The sequence below is a fragment of the Xenopus laevis genome, chromosome 2L (assembly GCF_017654675.1).
Source record: "Xenopus laevis strain J_2021 chromosome 2L, Xenopus_laevis_v10.1, whole genome shotgun sequence".
In the NCBI taxonomy this organism is placed as follows: Eukaryota; Metazoa; Chordata; class Amphibia; order Anura; family Pipidae; genus Xenopus; species Xenopus laevis.
The window spans coordinates 162780031-162801816 of NC_054373.1; the positions used below are offsets into that span (position 1 = coordinate 162780031).

At 37.6% G+C, this 21786-nt stretch overlaps 1 protein-coding gene across 1 annotated transcript in view; it reads left to right on the forward strand.

Moving 5' to 3' along the window:
* Positions 1–21786, forward strand: part of rxfp2.L (relaxin family peptide receptor 2 L homeolog) — a 163553-nt gene that overhangs the window by 71576 nt on the left and 70191 nt on the right. Inside the window, exon 2 of the mRNA XM_041582648.1 lies at positions 21571–21699. Coding sequence (XP_041438582.1) covers positions 21571–21699 — 129 coding nt within the window. The remainder of the gene's footprint in view (positions 1–21570; positions 21700–21786) is intronic.

Below are 21786 nucleotides of genomic sequence, written 5' to 3' on the forward strand. Positions count from 1 at the left end.
GATTTTCGGATGATCGAAGTTCGCGAACAGTTCGCGAACAGTTCGCAAATTATGCCGGTGTTCGCGAACGGCGTTCGCGAACACATCGGCGGCGGTTCGCTACATCCCTATGTCCCATCATAATTTTAGTGGAAAGCACTTCTGCCTGGGGAAAGTACTATCAAATTACACTGAATGAAAAGGCTGAAAACATTATTTTGTTTTTCTACATAGAGCCTGACAACACATTGGTTTTCTAAGAGACAGAAATAGCAATTTATATACATGTGTAATGTGCAGTAATATCAAACTCATATAGTTTTGTGCACTAAAAAAATATAAGATTTAGAAAATATAAGATTGTTACAGCTTTAGTTCAGCCAACATTAAGAAAAAAGAAAGAAAACACATTGCAATGTATAAATAAGACTATATATAATATACATTTTTATGGTTCTGCAATTGTTGCTTGATTAACATAAGAGAAAAAAATCTAGACTTAGGGGCAAATGCATCAAGGGTCGAATATTGAGGGTTAATTAACCCTCGATATTAAACTGGGAATTAAAATCCTTCGACTTCGAATATCGATCGAACGATTAAATCCTTTGAATCGAACGATTTGAAGAATTTTAATCCAATGATCGAAGGATTATCCCTCGACCTTCCCCATAGGCTAATGTTGACTTCGGTAGCTTTTAGGTGGCGAACTAGAAGGTCGAAGTTTTTTCTTAAAGAGACAGTACTTCGACTATCGAATGGTCGAATAGTCGAATGATTTTTACTTCGAATCATTCAATTCGAAGTTGAAGTCGTAGTCGAAGGTCGAAGTAGCCCATTCGATGGTCGAAGTAGCCAAAAAAACACTTCAAAATTTTTTTTCTTCTATTTCTTCACTTGAACTTAATGAATGGGCCCCTTAGAAAAAATTTCCTATTAAAATATTCCTTTATCTTATTGAACTGTGTCTCAGGAATAATAAGGAATAATTAAGCTAAGCCTAAAACATATAACAAGGTTTTAGCATAGTTTTACATGGAAATCCTTATGGTGGATTTGCCTTTATCATTGTTAGCAGATATGGTATAAAATACAAATAATAAGCACCAAAACTGGGTCAGTACCATGCTGTATAAAGATAATGATACATGGCAGCTTAAGATAATTAAAGAAATAATGAAAATTTCCCTGCAGCAAATCTGAAAAGACTGCAACATTTTGAAACGTCTATCACATTGAGGTGCCCATTTATTAAAATTCAGATTTGTGTAATTGCAGAGTTTATTTCCACGTCATATAAACTCACAATGAAAAAAAACACACAAATGTTAAATTTTTTACTAAACAAAAATCTGAATATAAAAAAAAACTCACATTAATCAAATTGTGGAAAAAACTTGACTACCTCCAATTTGCGTTTTACTCAACTCAAATAATAGTTTACATTTTGGCTAGGACAGATCCCAATGTTATCAACGTTTTAGGTTCCAGTTTTTCACATTTAGAAAATAGCGATTAAAAATTGAACATTTGTGTTTTTTAAACCATTATTCACATTCATGATTTTTGGAGCAAAAAAAAATATCTGAATTGCAAGGGAAAAAAAGAATGTTGAGAAATAACCCTCTTACTGTTGAACTGTTCCAGCATTGCTTGTTCGCTGTGTAATTTGGATTCTTGATAAAATACAGGTCTCCTTTATTAAAGTTGGTTACAAGGTATAATGAGGTAAAAGTGCAGCTGCCTTGCAACAGGAACGTGCTATGAGTATGTGCACTGATTGCACATTAAAGGAGGATCAAACCCTTGCTAATGAAAACCCCTACCCTGCATAGACCCCCCTCCCTGCTCCCCCCCAGCCTAGGTGGTACCTTTGCTTAATGCCCCTAACTCTTTACTTACCCCTTTACCCTGCAGATTCAGGGCATCTGAGTTTACGGGCGCCATCTTCTTCTATTGGGTAATCTTTGAGTCTTCTTCCGAGCTTCTGCAATTCCCGTTGCTTTCGGCGCATGTGCAGTTGTCGTTACCGAAGAGAAGAAGATGCCGCCCGTGAACTCTGATGCTCTGAATCTGCACCGAGGAATAAGTAACGAGTTAGGGGCATTCTTGATTAATTAGTTCCCTTGCTATGTTGTGGTCTCCATGGCCCATGACATTAGTGGTCATTTACAAAGACCTGATGCAGAAGCCCAGGAGCACATGACTATATTTAATATGAGGATATAGGACACATACCCTTGCGAACATTTTTGAGATTCACTAATGGCTTGGTTAATTACACCTTGTGATGTGTCTTGCTACCATGTTTCTTGTTACTTTTTTTCCTATTATGAGTTTGCACTAGTGGTGGAGGTGTAAAACAAGAGCAGGCTTAAATTTTTTCTCATTTTTCCTTTTGTGGTTGGTCAAACACTTTGTTGCTATTTCATGGTGTTCTGAAATGGAGAGCAAAGACCTGTGACAATTCAAGGAGCAAGGAAAGCAGCGTGCAAATACATTAGTTATGCACGTTACACACTGCATTCTTGTTGTAAAAGGAGTAGTGATGGGCGAATTTATTCAGCAGGCGCGGATTCGCAGTGAATTCTCACCATTCGGCACGGCGAATAAATTTGCGAAAATTTTGCAGCGTCAAAAAAAAAATGGACGCCGGGCCATTTTCGCCAGCAAATTTGCGCCGGTGCCAAAAAAATGGACACTGGGCGCTGTTTCGCGAATTTTTCTCCATTTCGTGAATTTCATGGGAAATTTGCAAATTTTTCTGCGAAAAGCCCCAAATTCGTCCATCACTTAAAAAGGAGCCCTATTGTCTCCTAAAATAGAAAATCTAAATGAGTTATTCTGAACTAAGCTTTGAGTTAGAAAGCTGATAAGCAGAATCTATTGGGGTCCCATGAGACAAAGATGCATTGCTATAAGCAAGTCACCTTAGAATAAGGTTTACATCAGAAACACTTCTAGAAAATCCAGCTAAGGTTGCACAATAATTTATCATAATTCAATAAGTACAGCAGAAGCTTGTGGTTATTAGAATAGTCTGTGATTTTTCAAATGATCTAGCAAACCTTAAATTAGTGCCAAGACCTGCATGACGCCACCAGACCAGGAGGAAGGAGATTACTTAACATCCATGAAACACGAGAAAACAACTTATGATTATTTGTTTTTGATATTACAATTTCTGCACCATGACATAATAGGACTGCTTTTTATTTCACATCCCTTCAGATTGCAAAAATGCCATATGAAAACTTTGTTACATTCACTACCCTTACAATTCATGGGAGAAGTACAATTTTCTATATTCTACAGTTTCCAGACAGATGTGTTTCATTTCTTGTACATCTCTATAAACCCACTTCATCCATTTTGTCTTATTTTCTCATATTTAGAACTTCAGCAATTGTTTTGATGAAACTTGTTCTTAGAGTTGCCACCTGTTCAGTCTTTACCAGAACAGTTTGATTTTGCTTAAGGCTGTTCAGGTCTCAGGTGGCTAAGCGTAGAGAAATGCCGCTGTACTTGTCCATGTTTTGTCAATCACCTAATCATTTTACAGAAGCTGTTCAATTGAAAATTCTTTGAAAAAGTTGAAGTTTCTTACACTTTGGGGCTAATTTATTAAGCTGTGGCTTTTTTGGGTCAGGCTTTTTGACACCAAAAAGTTGCAGAAAAAAAAGCGTGACTTTTTTTGTTATTTATTATGCGGCAACAATTGCGAATGCTGAAATACTCCAGCTACAACCTGTTGAAATTATGTAAAAGTCAGTGACTGATGTCCCTTTAACAACTGGAAGATCTTTCATTGATTCGTGGTTTTAGAGGTGTTCAAGTATTTTTGACGCTGGCTTTTGTACAACAATACAACAAAGTTGCAGTTTTCGCATCCTTTCTGCAACTATTCCCGCTCGTACTTTTTCCGTTTGGATTTTTTAATACATTTCAAGAAAGTGAGTTTAGTCGTGGTTTCAAAAACATCTAAAACCACTAAAATTCGACCACTAATAAATAGGCCTCCACACGTATAGACTCCTTTGTATTATTTAAATTGAAAAGATGATTTCAGATACAATAAAGTGCATAAGATGATTATAACAAAATGAATGTAAGCAGAAATGTGTGTTTATTACTGAATTATCATATGAGTATAACATTTCGACTAATGCAGCAAAAAAAAAAAAAAAATTAGGCAATTTTAATTTTGTTAATAATATGTAAATACAAATTCCATCGAAAAATCCCATTAATAGTAATGTAGTCAAATGGAATGATTATAAATGGCATAATAAGCCAATGCTAAACAAACTCATTAAAGGAATATTGCCCTGTTGATAATTGGAAATTAGTTTTCATTTATTTTCCCATTAATAGGTAAAGTAAATCAGCAACGCTTATTTTTTTTGTCCTTCACTGCATATGTTTTTCACATTAATCCTGAATGCATTTTTTAAAGGGTATCCATCGTGTTCAATTTAATAATAGATTCTCAGTTTCGTATCTCTTTCTATTTGCGTATGCATGTTAAATACATGTGGGTGCCACCATGACATATATTGCAATATGTTTTTGCTTCCAGCTGGAAGAACAGCAAAGACTATTGATGGGATTTTTAGATGGAATCTTTTTCAATTTCAAAAACTCTAACATTTGAACTTCAATAAATAACCTCCTTAAAGGGACATTTATAAAAGGTGGAAATTTTGAATTCATGTGAGTTTTTTTAAAACTCTATTAAATTCAATATACTCAGAATTTGACTGGGGGGTTATTCCTAAAAAAAAAATCGAATATCTAAAACTCGTACAAATTTTACCAACTCGAAAACTTGAATTGAATTCAAATCGAATTCCATGAAACTCGATTCAAGTTTTTTCTCCGAAAAAAACTTGAAAGTCAGGAAGGCTACTAAGATGTCTAAATTGGACCTCTCCCATTGATTTAAACATGAGCTTGGCAGGTTTTAGGTGGTAAATCGTCGAATTTGAGTTCTTAAAGGGCCAGAGTATGATAAATCTCGAAATCCTAATTAGAATTCAGAATTCGAATTTGAGAATTTTGACCATAACATTTTTTTTAATTAGACCCTTCAAAAAATTTGACCATTAGGGGCAGATTTATCAAAAGTCGAGGTGAATTTTTGAATTCAAAAAATTAAAATTTCAAGCTATTTTTGTGTATCTCGAATAGTCCAAATTCGATTCAAATTTGAAAAAAATTCGAAAATTCGAATATCGAAATGTATCATATACTGTCAACTTTGACCATTCGCCATCTAAAACCTGCCGAATTGCTGTTTTAGCCTATGGGGTACCTCCTAGAACCTATTTGTAGTCAATTGGTGGACTTTGAAAAATTGAAGTTTGTTTTGGATTCAAATTCAATCGAATGTGCTGTTACTTAGATTCGTACCGAATATGGACCTATTCAATCGAAAATTGACCTATTCAGCCAAAAAAAACAACTTTGACTTAATTTCATTTGGTCTTTTTGAAATCTAATTTCGAAGTTTTTCAAATTCGAAATTCGACCCATGATAAATATGTCCCCTAATGTCTGCGTAAAGCAGATATACAGTAGGGAGGCTTATTTATCAAAATTCAAATTTGTGAGTTTTTTTTAACTCTATTAAACTCAAACTTTACCAAACTCAAATGCTTGCTTAGTTCTTAAAAAAAATAAGCCTCGATGGAATAAAATATTGAAAAAAAACAACCTTGAATGCATTAAATTCCTACTTTGCTCATAATTTTCAATGGCTCTGCAAACTTTCAAAACATTTTTTTAAACATTTTAAAAACTTGAATTGAAACAATGACTAAAATGTTGCCTAGGACTCCCATTGAATTCTACATGAACTCACAAGCTTTTAGATGCCATCTGAGTTTTTCAAAATGTCTTTTTTTGCTTAATAAATATCGAACATTTGAATTTCGGAAACCGTAATTTACATTTATAAGTTTAAGTGCAAAAAAATTTGAATCATCTAAAAAAATTCAAAAATCAAAAGTTGATAAATCAACCCCTAAATAAACGGCTCCCTAGAAGCTGATGTTGCCTGGCATTCCCTTCATTGTGTCTGCTCCAGGGGGATTCCAACATGTCACCAACCTCGTTCTTCTAGTCTATGTAGTAGAACACAAGCAGCTCTAAGTGAGGCGCAACTCTTTGTAAATGAAGTCCAATGTGTCCTGCAACGTACAAGTATTCCATTATATTTAATTAGAAGCAATTTCAAGGGGGTAACAAGCATGCTACTGCAAATCTAAAAAATACGTTTTGGTGAATAAGTCCCAGAATCACAAAGACAGAGCTTATCACCTCTCTTAAATCCATTCTTTTTTTTATCTCATTGTATTACAATTTCCAAATCTTTACAGTTTGCCCTGTGAAAAAATAAGATTAAAAATACTATCATGTATATATATAAATAAGGAGCTGCTGTTCTGAAGTTTATTTGATGCAAGTGCTCACCAGTGATTTAAAGTAGGGCAAAATAATGTGTCGTTCCTATGCATTTATACACATTTTTATGCAAAGTAGCCTTTTAGGCTTTCAGCCACTGACTGAGAGTAAGCACTTTTGCAAAGCCAGACCTTTACATGAACTCTCAAATCCTGCTTCATAGTATTGTTTTCCTCTACCATATTTCATATGCATATGACAAATCTAATTGCATGCAAATCCCCAGCTGACCTCAAATGCCTTTATCTACTCTTTATAGGGAAGGGAACATCAGAACGATTGAAAAAGACAATTGCAAAAAAAAAAAAAATCACATAAGCAAAATATAATAGTCATATCTTTTGGTTTTGTTTTTATTTAGTGCCATTTCTAGTAATCCTGTAGAGAATGTAAGTTTTATTATCCCTACATAAAGACCTCTGCAATTACTCTGGTAGAAAATACTGCACTGTGCAACATTGGGCCAGATTCAATTGAATGAGAAAAGGGTTTATCCTGTGATGAGATACAATTTTAGATGCCGTTTAGAAAAACTTATTTCACTGTTTATCACATGAAAACTCTACTGAAGTCTATTGAGTGTAAGGGCCCGAAGGCTCAATCTGGAATAGCGGACCTAAGAGGACGCTGCAGTCCAGCACTGTTCGCGGTACAATAGGATTAGGCAAAAGAATGATCAAAGTCCAGGCAAATAGGTCAGTTCAGGTGGCAAGGGTTCAATAACGATAAACAGGCAAGGGTCAAGATCAAGATCAGGAATCAATACACACTAACACCCCCAGGTACACACGAGGTAGAACCTATAATTGAGTGATGTTTGCAGACCTTTAGGCTCCTTAAATAGGCCTCCTTTGGCGCCAAAAGATGGACACGATGATGTCACTGCACTGGCGTTATTGCGCTGGCATCCATTCAGGCGCTGGTGTCCGTTCCGACGCTGGGCGAAAACGCGCTGGCGTCACAGCGCTGCACCCGGGAAGAACCTTGTGGAAGGACTGCCATCTTGGATTGCAGAATAGCGTCGGAGTGGATGCAGAAGGTAATTCTTCCTTACATTGAGATGATAAACCAAGATAACTTTTTCTCACTGAATTGAATCTGGTCCCAGTGTTGGAGTGGGCTGGTGGAACACTGGAAAAAACCCAGTGGGCCCCACTGTCCCAGGTCCAATCCTCACCCGGAATTGTGGGTGCACCCCTCTAATCGTGATTGCTAGAGGTAAAAAGCTACCCAGGGGAGTGTGGAGGAGCTCACACTTGGGCAGGAGCTGGAAGGGCCATGACTCAGACAGAGGCCTGTGACTGGGTTGGGGGCTCCTAAGGTGGCAGCACTAGTGGTCCCTAGACACCCCTGTCTGACACTGTCTGGCCCATTGTGAGGAACGAATTTAAACATGCAGATACCCATGTCAGTTCATTGAAATGTACTTTGAGAAATGAACGCCATTCTGCACTAGGGGGTGTTGGAGTTCAGCAGCAGCTCTAACATCTTTTGGAATCCCTGCTGCAAATTGTTGATTTGAATATATTTTTCCATGCTAGAACAATTTGTTCTAGCACAGAATGTTTTTTTAAAAAGATCCTGAAAGATCAGTAATGTTACTAAGACATGATAAATTAGTCCCATAATGTATAATGTCTTTGGCACAGCATTGTTGCATAAGGATTTTTCAAAACCAAGCACAACATTGCATCTTTTCCACTTGCTTCTGTGTTTTTTTTTTTTGAGCAACTTAAAAGGCTGCTTCAGTTAATATATTCAAATAGATATCATTTTAACCTCGCATTGGACTTGTGTGCAGGATAAATATATATATACAGATACAGTGAAATATACAAGTGGTGGTTGCCACAGGCTCCTACAGATGAGAATAAATAAAGATGTACTTTGTCAATTCAAGATTACCGTACTATACAAGTGACAATAACCTCTGAAATGCAAATTTTTGCAGGTAGCATCAGGACACTTATTGCTATTTCAATAGACAGCTGAATATGAATGCAGTCTTGCTTTACAAACACGGCAATAATGCATAACACTTAGCTGAAGAGAAAGGAGAATTATAAATTCTTATATTGTAAATCAGCATGTCGCATGGTAACAAGACTCATCCATTATCCATTCACTATTAGCGCCTTTGCATTTATGATAATTCATTTAAAGTCTGTTTGTAGCAGCTTTAACAGAAATAACCCTAATATGAATGCCACGTATGCATGATAACAATACTTCACTGATCCTCATAAAACAAAGAAGAAGAACAACAGAAGCACAAAGAAGGTGCAATAGTTTCTTCTCCTCTTGGGCAATTTTATTGACATTTTCTTTGATGTACTTCATAGTGCCAGCCCTGTCCTTAAGGCCCCATTGCAGTCTGTGGCCAACGCCACTCCCTAACTTGCGCATCTAAATCACACACAAGATGGGTAGACTGTGGGAAGGTGGACAGTTGCATGCTTCATGAATATAGTGCATCCTAATACATGCAGCACGGTATTCATAGTGGTGGCCAAATGTGGAGATTCACAACAAGGATTTACATATATGGATGTTTGGACAATCAAAGGACTATGTTTAATATGGGGGAATGTCTTGCTACCATGTCACATCCTGGAACGTCTGTTAAATGTCTGTATCAATGTGTTCACTTAAAAAAGGGCCTAGCAGGACCAAGGAGGAAGCTGGTATGCAGACTGGTGGAAATAGTCCAATAAACGGTACACAGGCAAAAAGCCAAGGGCAGGCAGCAATCCACGCAGTCAGCAGTTGAAGCAGAAGGGTCAGAAGGATACATATATAGCATCTAGGAACTCTTAGGAGTAGAACCTATGTTACGGCATTGAACTCAGGTCTTTGGCATCCTTTTAACTTTAAATTCCGCGCTAAATCCGATGACGTCCCACACTGGATGCCGCCATCTTTTCTATGAAGCCGGAGCGCTCCTGACACATACAGGGTAGATAGTGCTTTTAATTCAGGAGCAGAGGCATACGTACCGTTATATTATATACACCCTTAAGGTCTCCACTCATCTTCTTACTTTACTCTCTTTGCACCTCTTTTACATTTTCAGACTTCCAAGATTTTCCCTTGATTTTCCCTCTTTTGCCACTTTATTATCTCTTTTTGATACAACTCCTACACACAATTTGTGCAACGCACCATACAGTCCATTAAAGAACAGCATTGTACTAATGTGTGTGAGATTAAGTTATAAAGACTACTCCATTTGTATGTATAGGTTAGGGGTCCCCAATTTTTTTTACCAGTGAGCCCAATTCCAATGTAAAAAGAGTTGTGGAGCAACACAAGCATGATGAAAGTCTATGGGGGTACCAAATAAGGACTGTGATTGGCGATTTGGTAGCCCCCTATCTTGACTGGCAGCTTACAGGAGGCTCTGTTTGGCTGTACACCTGATTTTTATGCAACCAAAACTTGCTCCAAGCCTGGAGTTCAAAAATAAGCACCATGTTGGTGCGCAACATGTTGCTCATGAGATAGTGGTTGGTTCTGCACCATCGACCTGGTGCAATAAGCCTTATGTCCAATCATTTCTACCCTAATGTATTACCTAACCTTGGCTGGGCTTTCACTGTTTGTCACTTATTTTCTAGTTACCACAATTAAAGGCTGATTGAAATGTTAAATAAAAAATAAATGTATATGTAGACAAGATACATATACATACGATATGGGACCTGTTATCCAGAAAGCTCGGGATCTGGTGTTTTCCAGGGGTTTTCCGTAATTTTGATCACCGCGCCTTACGTTTATTAAAACATAATTTAAGCATTAATTAAACCCAATACAATTATTTTGTCTTTAGTAAAGATTAATTATATCTCAGTTGGGATCAAGTACAAGATACTGTTTTATTATTACAGAGAAATAAGAAATTCAATTAAAAAACTTAATTATTTGATTAAAATGGAGTCTACGGGAGATGGCCATGTCGTAATTTGGAGCTTTCTGGATAACAGGTTTCCGAATAACGGATCCCAAATCTGTATCAAGTATTTAGGGGCAAAACACAGTGCTATAAACTGTCATGGTAGAGCCTTAGCCTTAAATACACTACTGGTGTTTTATTTTAAGCCTACTCTCAGATTTCTGCCAACCTATTAAATATTTTAGAAAGATTTTAACAGAAAGTGATTGAAATATATATGCGTATACATTCCTTGGCTCCTACACACTAATTTATATTGTACAGTAAAGTAATTACAAATAAAATTGGTTTACTTGAGTGTGACTTGAGACCATTGAGACTTTAATGTTAAAGTTAACCTATGGATCTCCAGCTGCTACCCTATCTGTTGGCATACTGTAGCTTCAAGCTTATTCCTGATTGCTGCAGGATGCCAGAAAATTCAATTCTGAGGCTACAGCAGAGCACTGTAATGTTGATAGAAGGCAGGGCTTCTAAAGAAGGGGGGTAATGATGGCAGAGAGAAGTCCAAGGCAAGCAGTTACCAAGAATAGTCCGTATTATGATCAGGTCTGGTCAACCTGGGATTAAGATCAGAAGAAAAGTCCAGGAAAGAAATGAAAAAGCAGGATATCAACTAATTTTCTCACAAATTCATTCTCAAATCCTCACAAATTCCAGACAAACTCCTAAAACTAAGATGGTGCCGTTTCTTCTTGAGCTAACGCACAGTCATGCAGACAGCTCAACAGGAACACTTGAAGGACCTGATGATGTACAAAAACAAAGGACTTGAGAAGACGCAAGTCCATCACGGGCACCTGCCACAAAACTTGCAATAATGCTCCACATTTTGCAAGAAAGTGGGTAAATGTAGTTGCAAATGGATAAATCCTCTCTGTAGTATCCCTACCATCTAACTTTTCAGGGATTTCACCCTTATTAGATATAATGGTATGTAACCTATGGCAATAGATTTAGCAATGATAGGCAGCAAGAAACAAGCATATTTGTTTCTGTAACAAGAGAATTCCATCTGTTTTTATGCTTGTCTTTTTAAATAGGGGGTGAGTGGGTTGAAAGTTAATTGTGCTGCTCCACAGAGAGAAAGACGTGTTATCATTCTATAATATGCTTTTAATTTGCTTTTTTTAATATGCTTTTATTGCTTTTAATATGTCCTTCATTTTCTCTGCACATCTAATTAGCTCTATCCATGTTTTTATTACTAATGATAAATAATTACTATTTGTATTAAATTAGTTATTTTTATCACAACAGGTGCCTCGTTTTTATAAGCTTCACATACTACCATCAGTTAACAGGGTTTCTCTAGCAGAATCCTGCACTGAAATCTGTTTTTAAAAGAGCAAACAGATAGACATGTTGTTAGTTTCCCAGTTGTCCTTAGCCATGTGCTCTGATGAACTTCAGTCACTCTTTACTGGTGCGCTGCAAGTTAAAGTGATATCACTTCCCTCCCTTTTGCCTCAGCAGCCCTTCAACAGAACAATGATAATGATGTAACAAGATAACACAACTGCATTGCTAAAATGCCACCTAGTATTAGATATGAGAGCAGCACTCTCTTTTTAAAACTCCCACGTTCCACCAACGCCTCCAGATACATTGAGTACGAGAAAAAATAGTTTATTTGAAAGCAGTTCCATTTTAAAGTGCTGGCTCTTTCTGAAAGCACAGGATAAGGCACAAGGATCTGAGATGGCTGCCTACACACCAGTATTATAGCTGAAAAAAAATACATTTGATGGTTCAAGAATAAAATGTAAAATGGCAGAATGAGTTATTTGTAATGTAAACAGTGTAATTTAGAAATAAAAAGTATACAATATAAATATTATCAGAATCCCTTTAACAGTAAGAAAAGATGTTTAATATGCACTAACTGAGCTCACTACAGGAGACATAAGTAGCAGCCAAGAACTTAATTGGTGCATTTATTTCTGTAGAACACATGCTGCTTTCCAAAGATGTGGAGTGCACAGATACTCCTGACATCAGCAACCTCCAAAGCCTGATCAATGGCAATACTGATTTCTTTAGTATGTATTGTAAATATAACACCCATTACTGACTAAACCAGGACCCCCTCATAAGAGAAATCATTTTCTTCTCAAATAAAGTCAGTACTTCAGAAATGTATGCTTTTCAGACTTGAGTAGTTAACTGCTATTTTGCTGTCCTGCCATCATTTAAACACATATATCATCTGGGAACTGCCGGGGCCGACTGAGGCACTTCAGAAAAAGCAGAATTGCAAATTAATGGATTGTACAAGAGACAGCATGAATAATCGGCAAATGTAGACTCTAATCATTATCTCATTATACTGTACTTTAGTAGAGCTACTAACCTCTATCTGTTAAACGGGGGCAGGCACTGTACAGTACATATGGTGTAGAGAAGTGTTCTCAAAGGGAATAGATATTATTATTTAGAGTAATTTTCTGCAAAATTCATTGGTTAAAAGGAGAATTCAACTGTAATAAAAGTAAAAAAAAAACCTACCCTCCTACTCTACATAGACCCTCCTCCAGCCCCCCCCCCAGCCTAGCTGCTACGCCAGGCAAATGCCCCTAACTCTTTACTTACCCCTCGGTGCAGATTCTGTCCAGTGGAGTTCACAGCAGCCATCTTCTTCTCTTCCGTAATCTTCAGGAAGTAAGTGCGGTATCAGCGTATGCGCAGTTGAATTTCTGTTTTGTGACAACTGCGAATGTGCCAAAAGTCACATAAATTGCCAAATTGGCGTAGAAAATTACCAAAGAGTGCAAGATGGCTGTCATGAACTCCGTGAACTTCCTTTTCGGAATGAGACCGGCACTTCAGCAATTTATGTGACTTTCAGCGCATGCGCAGTTGTCGCAAAACAGAAACTTGCTCCAACTGCGCATGCGCCGATACCGCACTTACTTCCCGAAGATTACCGAAGAGAAGAAGATGGCTACTGTGAACTCCACTGGACAGAATCTGCACGGAGGGGTAAGTAAAGATTTAGGGGCATTTTCCCAGGGTAGCAGCTAGGCTGGGGGGGAGCAGGAAGGGGGTCTATGTAGGGTAGTGGGGTAGGGGTTTTTTTACGGTTGCAATCTCCTTTAAAGGGGTTGTTCACCTTTGAGATAACTTTTAGTATGATATAGAGATTGATATCCTGAGACAATTTGCAACTGGTTTTAATTTTTTATTGTTTGTGGTTTTTGAGTTATTTAGCTTTTTATTCAGCAGCTCTCCAGTTTGCAATTTCAACAATCTGGTTGCTAGGGTCCAAATTACCCTAGCAACCATGCGTTGGTTTGAAGAGACTGGAATATGAATAGGAGAGGGCCTGAATAGAAAGACGAGTAATAAAATGTAGCAAAAACAATAAATATGTTGCTTTACAGATCATTTGCAAAGTCGAATTTTGCATAGTCACATTGAGTAAGAAATTGTAAAATTGAATCTCTGGGTTCGGTTTTGCTGAACACAGTTCAGAAAAATGTTCTATGATTTGGTGCATCCCTACAAAATGGACCCCTATAAAACCTATAAATCTTGCAGGGTTATTAGTCATTATTATATCAGGTTGTTGCATGGTAGCAAACGTTGTATCATATTTTTGGAATCAGTAAAACTATAGAGATCATTAGCTCTGTAGAGGCTCACTCACACTCTTAACCATGTCTCAAGCACAATATATACTGTATCAAGGAGTTCAACATAGGGAACAACTGGAATGTTGTCTACATATCCTCTTAACTATCATAGAAAAGAAACAGTGAATAATAAAATGTATGCAGCCTTTTTCCAAATGACCTTTAGTTCTATACAAAAACACATTTACAGGCACAGGAATTCAGGCTGATTTATATTAGTTGCTATCGAAGACTGATGACAACAGCCATTTATCACAGCCTGGGACAGGATCGTTTACAGGCAAATCTTTTATTAAAGTATACAGCTTCAGTCTGCATTTTGTTATTTTTTTTTTTTTTATTGTTAACAGTTTTCCCAAGTTACGGTTGTAACACCCACACCTGTGTTTATAGCTACAATAAGTTGGCGGTAGGGACTCCGGGGCGGTATTTACTGCATTTGAATGATTATAAATCGAACAGTGGTTGAATTTGATTATCTTATGCCATAGGGGCAGATTCACTAACGGGTGAATTTTTGCCAGTGTCAGCTTCGCACCCATCGCATCACTTCGCCAGGGTCAAATGCGCTACGAATACACCAATCCACTAAAATGTGTCATCCCGGGCGTCGAACACTGGCAACTTTTCGCTAGAGTTACTTCGGCTGTGTGAGCATTTCATAGCGAAGACGTTTGTTTGTGCCTAGTGAAAATTCGCTAGTGATCTTACCCTGAGGTCAATTTGCATATGGCAGGTAATTTAAAGTTGTATGGACTTTATTATAAATGTTGGTGCAAATCCTTTTCCAAATACATGTCCAGGGAACCTTAATAAAGAGAGTTAATATAATGAATGTTCCATATGTTATGGAGAAAAACGGTTACCCAAAAAAAGTTTGTCAGGACTTTTGCAGGCAATTCCGCTTCAAAAAATACATTTTTGGAACTTTAATGCATTTTCATCACACAGGATATGATTTAAGTGACCTAAGATTGAGGAAGATCTAGCTTCTTTTTAGCCCTTCACCTGGTCTGAGGTGGCAAAGTCAACTCTGGCGAAAGCGGTAGGGTTCAGTAATATCTGCACTTTAGTGAATTTGCGTAGTAAGGATCATTCACCAGAGTGAAAAATCGGCTGGCAATTAAATGCGAAGGAATGCTCGCGACGGACCGTTCCTTAGCGAATTGGAGCCTGTGCCTGTTAGTGAATTGGCGATGTCCCTGTATTAATAGGAGTTTTTTCAATAATGGCTCATGGTAATACTCTGATTAAACCCAATAGCTCATTGCAATACTTTGATAAAGAACTGTATAAAATATAACACAAAGAACTGTTCTACTGTTGAACCCAATGTTGTATGTTGAGCCCAATATAGTGTAAAAAGACAGCTTTATGACTTATAATTGTGTATAACAAAGCTTTGTATCATAGTATACAAGGTGGCTTTATAATCCATAATCCTGTATAATGAAGCATTGTGGAAGAGAAATCATGGGAAGTAATCAACTCGATGACCTAATACCATTATTCTGATATGTATTATGTTTTATGATTTCTGCAGCCCTTATCAGACTCTACTTTATTGTAGCTAGGGGGACAATATGCTATTCAGCTACCAGTTAGCTATGATAAGATCTCTGCTTGGGATGTGCTTGTTGGGAGTCTGGCCAGATCCTGATGAGCGCATGGGAAGCAAGATCTGTTATTAACCAAATCATTGTATCTTCTTACTAAATTACTATATGAGCTCATTGTTTGCTAAGCCTATATAAACTGGGGGTCTCGATTCAGTCAATTGAGATCTCACTTGTGGGGTTGACGTGCCGCCACAGGACCTTCCATGCTCCGTTTGAGGGATTCAATCTGCTGACTGTTCCGGGATCTCCCAGTCTTGGTTGTAGATTGTCTGCTTCGCTCTTTTACTCATTCGGTAATGTATATCGTCTTCATTCTATATATGTAATAAACCTTTGCTTATACTAGCTGGTGTGTTTGAATTACTTCCGAGAGACTCATGGAACCACAATTAAAACAGTCCTTGTGGGTGGCAACTCTGTAAAAAGTCGCTAGCATTAGCCATTTCGCGCTTTAGTAAATCTGCCCCATAGCCTTTTACAAAAAGCATGAAATGAGTCAGTAGGTAAGAACTACCTTATCTTCAAAGTAGCACCTGTCTCCACTTTAAGGACTATTCTAACTTTAATACTTAGGAGAGCATGTTACCAAGGACTAAAAAGAAGAAGGTGGGTAAGCCTTCTAACCTTGAAAATAAACAATGTCTTGAAGGACATTGGTACGTGACCATAGAGCAGAAATGTCTAGTGAACATATTTTATTATTGCTTAGAGAAAGTTCCATTTTTTTAATTCTGGCTACATAACCACACAAAGGAAGATTATCATTCTGAGCATACTCACACCTCATCAGAATTCCCATCTGGTGAGTTATGGGTCATGGTTCACTTTTACAGTTTATCTACCATCAGGCATTAATTTTGAGCATATTTGTGTACCAGAAAAAAATATTTCTCTAAGCAAAGGTCTGGTTTTGGAAAATGGGTGGAAGCAAGTGAACTAGAAGAAAAGCAATGCAAAACATATTGCATGCAGGGAATACTAATCACTTAGCTTGCCTTCCCTTTACATCCATACAGTATGAGATTTTGCCTATGCTTCTCTTTGTCAACCTTTTTCTTTCAAATGCTTCTATTCAAGGACCATGGTGAAAGGACAAGCAGTCCCTGCATTCTTATTGCTGGTTTATATAAATACATTTTGGGCCTGCTACTCAAACTCCTATTAACTTGTTTTGCAGTGCTAAGAAACAATAGTAATTTTTTATGAGCGAAACAATGGTTTTCTGATGTCTGACAAATGCTTCTTTCAGAAGTTCTTGCTTAAAAGACAAGTAAAGGTATAATCACTAGGGGTGCCAAAAAGTTAGCTCCATGACCCTACAGTATAAAGGTGAGAGGATAACATACAGGCACAAATAGGACGGCAAAAGTATACAACATTTTGGGCATTATTCCTTAAAGTGGACATGTCACCCAGACACAAAAATTCATAGCTGTTGTAAGCTCATTTAAAAATCTCAGCTGTCAATCAAATATTGTCTGCCCCTCCTCTATACCTTAGACATAGAGGGGTAAATTTATCAAAGAGTGAAGTTCCGCCAATAGAGTGAAATTCCGCAGCTCACAATTCATTTCTATGGGATTTTGAAAGGCATATTTATCAATGGGTAAAAAGTGAAAGTTCACCCTTTGATAAATACACCTTTAAAAATCCCATAGAAATGAATGGAAAGTGGCGGAATTTCAGTCTAGTGGCGGAACTTCACTATTAACTTCACTCTTTGATAAATATACCCCAGAGGCGGGGCCGGTAATTACTTTCACTTTCCATTCAGCACTTTCTAGATGTCACTACTCTCCCCACATTCCCCCGTTCTTCACAGTTTAATTGTGTAGCCAGGGCATGGGGATGGACATCAGGTCCCCCATTCTGGTGCACAAACAAGATTCTGAGATGATACAAGGCTTGTCTTAATAACAGTGTCCACAAAATGGCTCCTGCCTGCTTGTTATAATTATGAGTTCCCAGACTGAAGGAAACAAGATTCAAATAATTTATATAGTGTACTTACTGTTCATTTTGCTTGACTAATATCTTAAGTTCCAAGACAGGGCCAAATACTATAATATACTAATGCACCAAACAGTAATATCTGAGTTTTTATTTTTTTTTAAGAGGCTGAGGAATTTAGGAGAGTACAGGAAGACCATTGAACAAATGTAGTGAGGAGAAGCGGAGTAAATTACTTTGAATATATGTTTAACAGGCAGTAAATGTATGCTTTCATTTACTTAACAAGCAGCCATGATTATTTTATAAAAGGCTTTCTTGTTGGAGACAGTAGGAGGAGTCAAGCAGTGAAGTTTATGACTGATTGCAAAAGAAGAGATGGGAGTCTGAGATTCTGGTTAGAAGGAAGTTGCAATTATCTATTTAGGATGGGAAGGGCATGACTGGGAATCTTAGCAGTTGCCTGAGAAAGGTACATCTTGGAAATATAACTAAGAAAAATGTAGCAGGTTTATGGCAGTGCCATTAATATAATTTGAGAAGGATAGGAATTGGTCAAATATTACCCTCAGACATCATGACAAATCAACAAGGTAAATGGTTATGCCATCAGCACTAATGGTAAAAGGAGGAGGAAATCCAGCCCTGTGTGAAAAGACATTGATCTCTGTTAGGTTTGAGGTAGTATTCATTCATCTAGCAGAGGATAGCTCAGAGGCAGACATCTGGTTCTGAATGGTTAATGGGTGTTAAAATATATCTGGATTTCATCTGCATACAAATGATATTTGAAGCCAAATGAAGAGAAAAAAATTATCAATTACTCATTCAGCAAGCACCTCTTCCACCAGTCTGGCTTTGGTTTTCTCCATGCAACACATATAATAAGCCGGGTACAAGGTGCAGACCACATGGCAGGGGGAGCAGAACAATGGCCAGTTGTGACCCGTGGCCTCCTCTGCTCCCTAACTTGTGTATCTGAATGATGCCCAAATTAAAGGCTAGGTAGGGGAGGGGGGTTACATCTTTGTGCCTCCCCCACTCCTCATGAATACGACTCTGCCAAATGAAGGGAGCATTGTATTCACTGAGGCAGCCTCAGGTCACATCATAGGGACCTTCAGCAATTCTGCACTTGCACACTGACTTGGAGGTTGCAAATGACCCCCAAGGTCTTCTAAAGAAAGAGAACCAAGGCCAAGTGCATAACTCCAAAATCTGAGGTCTGAGAAGTGAAACACAACCTACAATTTTACATACTCCATTCAGGGGACACCAACCAACACCTTACATTTCACACACTTTATGTTGTCTATTCTTCAAAGCAAGGTCCTTACCCCTATTGTTTGTTAAAGGTATACTGACATTTTCTTTCATTGTTGAACGTGACAAATTTGTTAGGCCTTGTATTTCATTAATATTATTTATATAGCACAGAAAAAGTATGCAGCACTTAATAATAGTTATCATGATTTATATTCATTTACAAAAATATATAATATAATGCATATATAAAATAATAACAAAAAGGCGAAAGTGCTATTGTTAACCAATAAACTGCAGACTGGAACAGAAGGATGAGATAGAAAGTTTCAGGGTTTTGCTTTAATGAGAAATATACCAAAGTTTCAATGCTTTTCCTGCAACCAATTTTTTTCCTTTGGCAAATTTATGATCACATTGAAGTTTTATGAGTGAAAATTGTAATTCATCGCAACTGCAGCTTGATATATAGGAGGTTACAGTAACAATGTCCATAAATACTAAGCCAAGGTCAAGGTAGAGAGGATTTAAGGTTTGTTCATAAACATCCACACTGGGATGATAAATGGCAAGAAGTGATGAAGTATAATTACTGAAACCTCAAAACTGTATTCTAATCATAAAGACACACGGGCAGAAGCCATACAAACAATTTAGCAATCTATCCCAATTGGGTTCTCAGGCTGAATACTGAATTTAACCATTCTTTTGTAATACACATCAGCTTGTGCAGGGCCAGACTGGGATTCAAAGTAACATAGTAAATTAGGTTGAAAAAAGTTCATCAAGTTCATCCTTTTAAGGCTATATATACCCTGTCTAACTACGAGTTTATCTAGAGGAAGGCAACGATTTGAAGCCTCTCCTATTTGCATCACGACGGGGGGGGATTCCTTCCTGACTCAAAGATGGCAATTGGACTAGTCCCTGGATCAACTATGAGCTATCTTTCATAACCCTGTATTCCCTCCCCTGCTAAAAAGCCATCCAAACCCTTCTTAAAGCTATCTAATGGATCAGCCAGTACGACTGATTCAGGGAAAGAATTCCACATCTTCACATCTCTTACTGTACAAGAACCCTTCCGAATATTTAGATGGAACCTCCTTTCTTCTAATTTGAATGGGTGCCCTTGTGTCAGCTGGAAGGACCTACTGGTAAATAAAGCATTAGAGACATTATTATATGATCTCCTTATATATTTATACATTATCATATCAACTCTCAAGTGCCTCTTCTCCAGTGTGAATAGCCCCAACTTGGCTAGTCTTTTCTGAGATTTTCCATACATTTTTCCAGCTTAGTCGACCTTTTCTGAACCCTCTACAATTCAATAATGTCCCATTTGATCGATGGAGACCAAAACTGTATGGCATATTTTAGATGGGGCCTTAGTGCGCTATACAGTGGAAAATGACCCCTTCCTGCCTTAAATCAATGCCCCTTTTTATAAAGCTCAAGACTTTGTTTGCCCTTAAAGCTGCTGGCTGGCATTGCTTGCTACAGCCAAGTTTATTATCTAAAGGACTCAAAGTTCCTTTTCCATTATGGATTTTCCTAGTGCAGTCTCATTAAGGGTATAGTGTTACATCCCAGGTAAATTTATTAAAATTGAATCTCATTTGCCACTTAGCTGCCCAGATTGCCAGTCAAGGATGCCACATCCTGGATGGAATTAATTGGGCTGCAAAGGTTTGTGTCATCTGCAAACACTGATACATTACTTACTATACCCTCCCCAAAGTCATTAATGAACAAGTTAAATAAAAGTGAACCCTATACAGAGCCCTGATGAACCTTACTCCAAGTAGAGAATGTACCATTAACAACCACCCTCTGTACCTGATACTGTAGACAGTTTCCTATCCATATGTAAATGACTTCATTAAGCCCAACATCCCTTAGTTTAGAAAGCAGTCATTTGTGTATCAAACACTTTGGCAAAATCCAAATAGCTCCAATAGCCCCGCTGTCCGGCATCTTACATACCTCATACTAAAAAGCAATAAGATTTGTCTCTTTTGCATACACTGAAGAAAAGAACTGATATGCCTTTTCTGTAACTGTTACACCATACTGGTACCAAAGGAGCCACACTTCTAACTCACATGTTTTTACTATTACTATACTTAAAAAAACTTTTTGAGGTTCGCCTTAGCCTCTGTTGCAAGGTGCTCCTCATTTTCTATCTTTGCCTTCCGTATTGCTGTTTACAACATTTATTATACTGTTTATATTCATTAAATGCAGCTTCTGTCCCCACATACTTTTTAAATGCCTTTCTCTTCTTTCCTAATAACGTCTTTACTTCTGCATGAATCCACACAGGGTGATTCAAAATAGGCCCTGTGATTTCAATTATACAGGGGGCCAAATAGACCTCCACAGGTGACTGTCTTTGGCATCTCACAGCAGGCCCTCTGGCATTTGACCATAGACTACCAGAATGACCTATTGTATGTGTTTTGCCACCTGTTTTGCCACCTGACCTCATGATGACAATAAATTATTGCTCAAAGGTTTTGTATTTTTTCTTCTACTGGGGGTATGGTCAACATATGCATAGCTACAGAGTAACCAATACCTCTAAATATGTTCATAGCCTTTACAGAGTATACAGAAACCAACTGCATGATAATGTGTGTGGTGTTATTTCAAAATGGGTTATGTCTTAATCCTGTGGTATTGCTTCTTCTGCTTAATATAGATTCCATCACTGATCCTGAATGCAGAATTGGGTTTTTCCCCTGTGGAAATCTAACTATTTGCCTCCCAAGGACGTTTCACTGTGATGGTGTAAAAGACTGTGAAAATGGGGCAGATGAGGAGTACTGTGGTAAGTTCTATGCATTCTTCCCATGTCATGGATTGTGTAGTCTTTTTTTGCAAATAAGAACAAAAGCAATAAAACCTGTTTATTCAA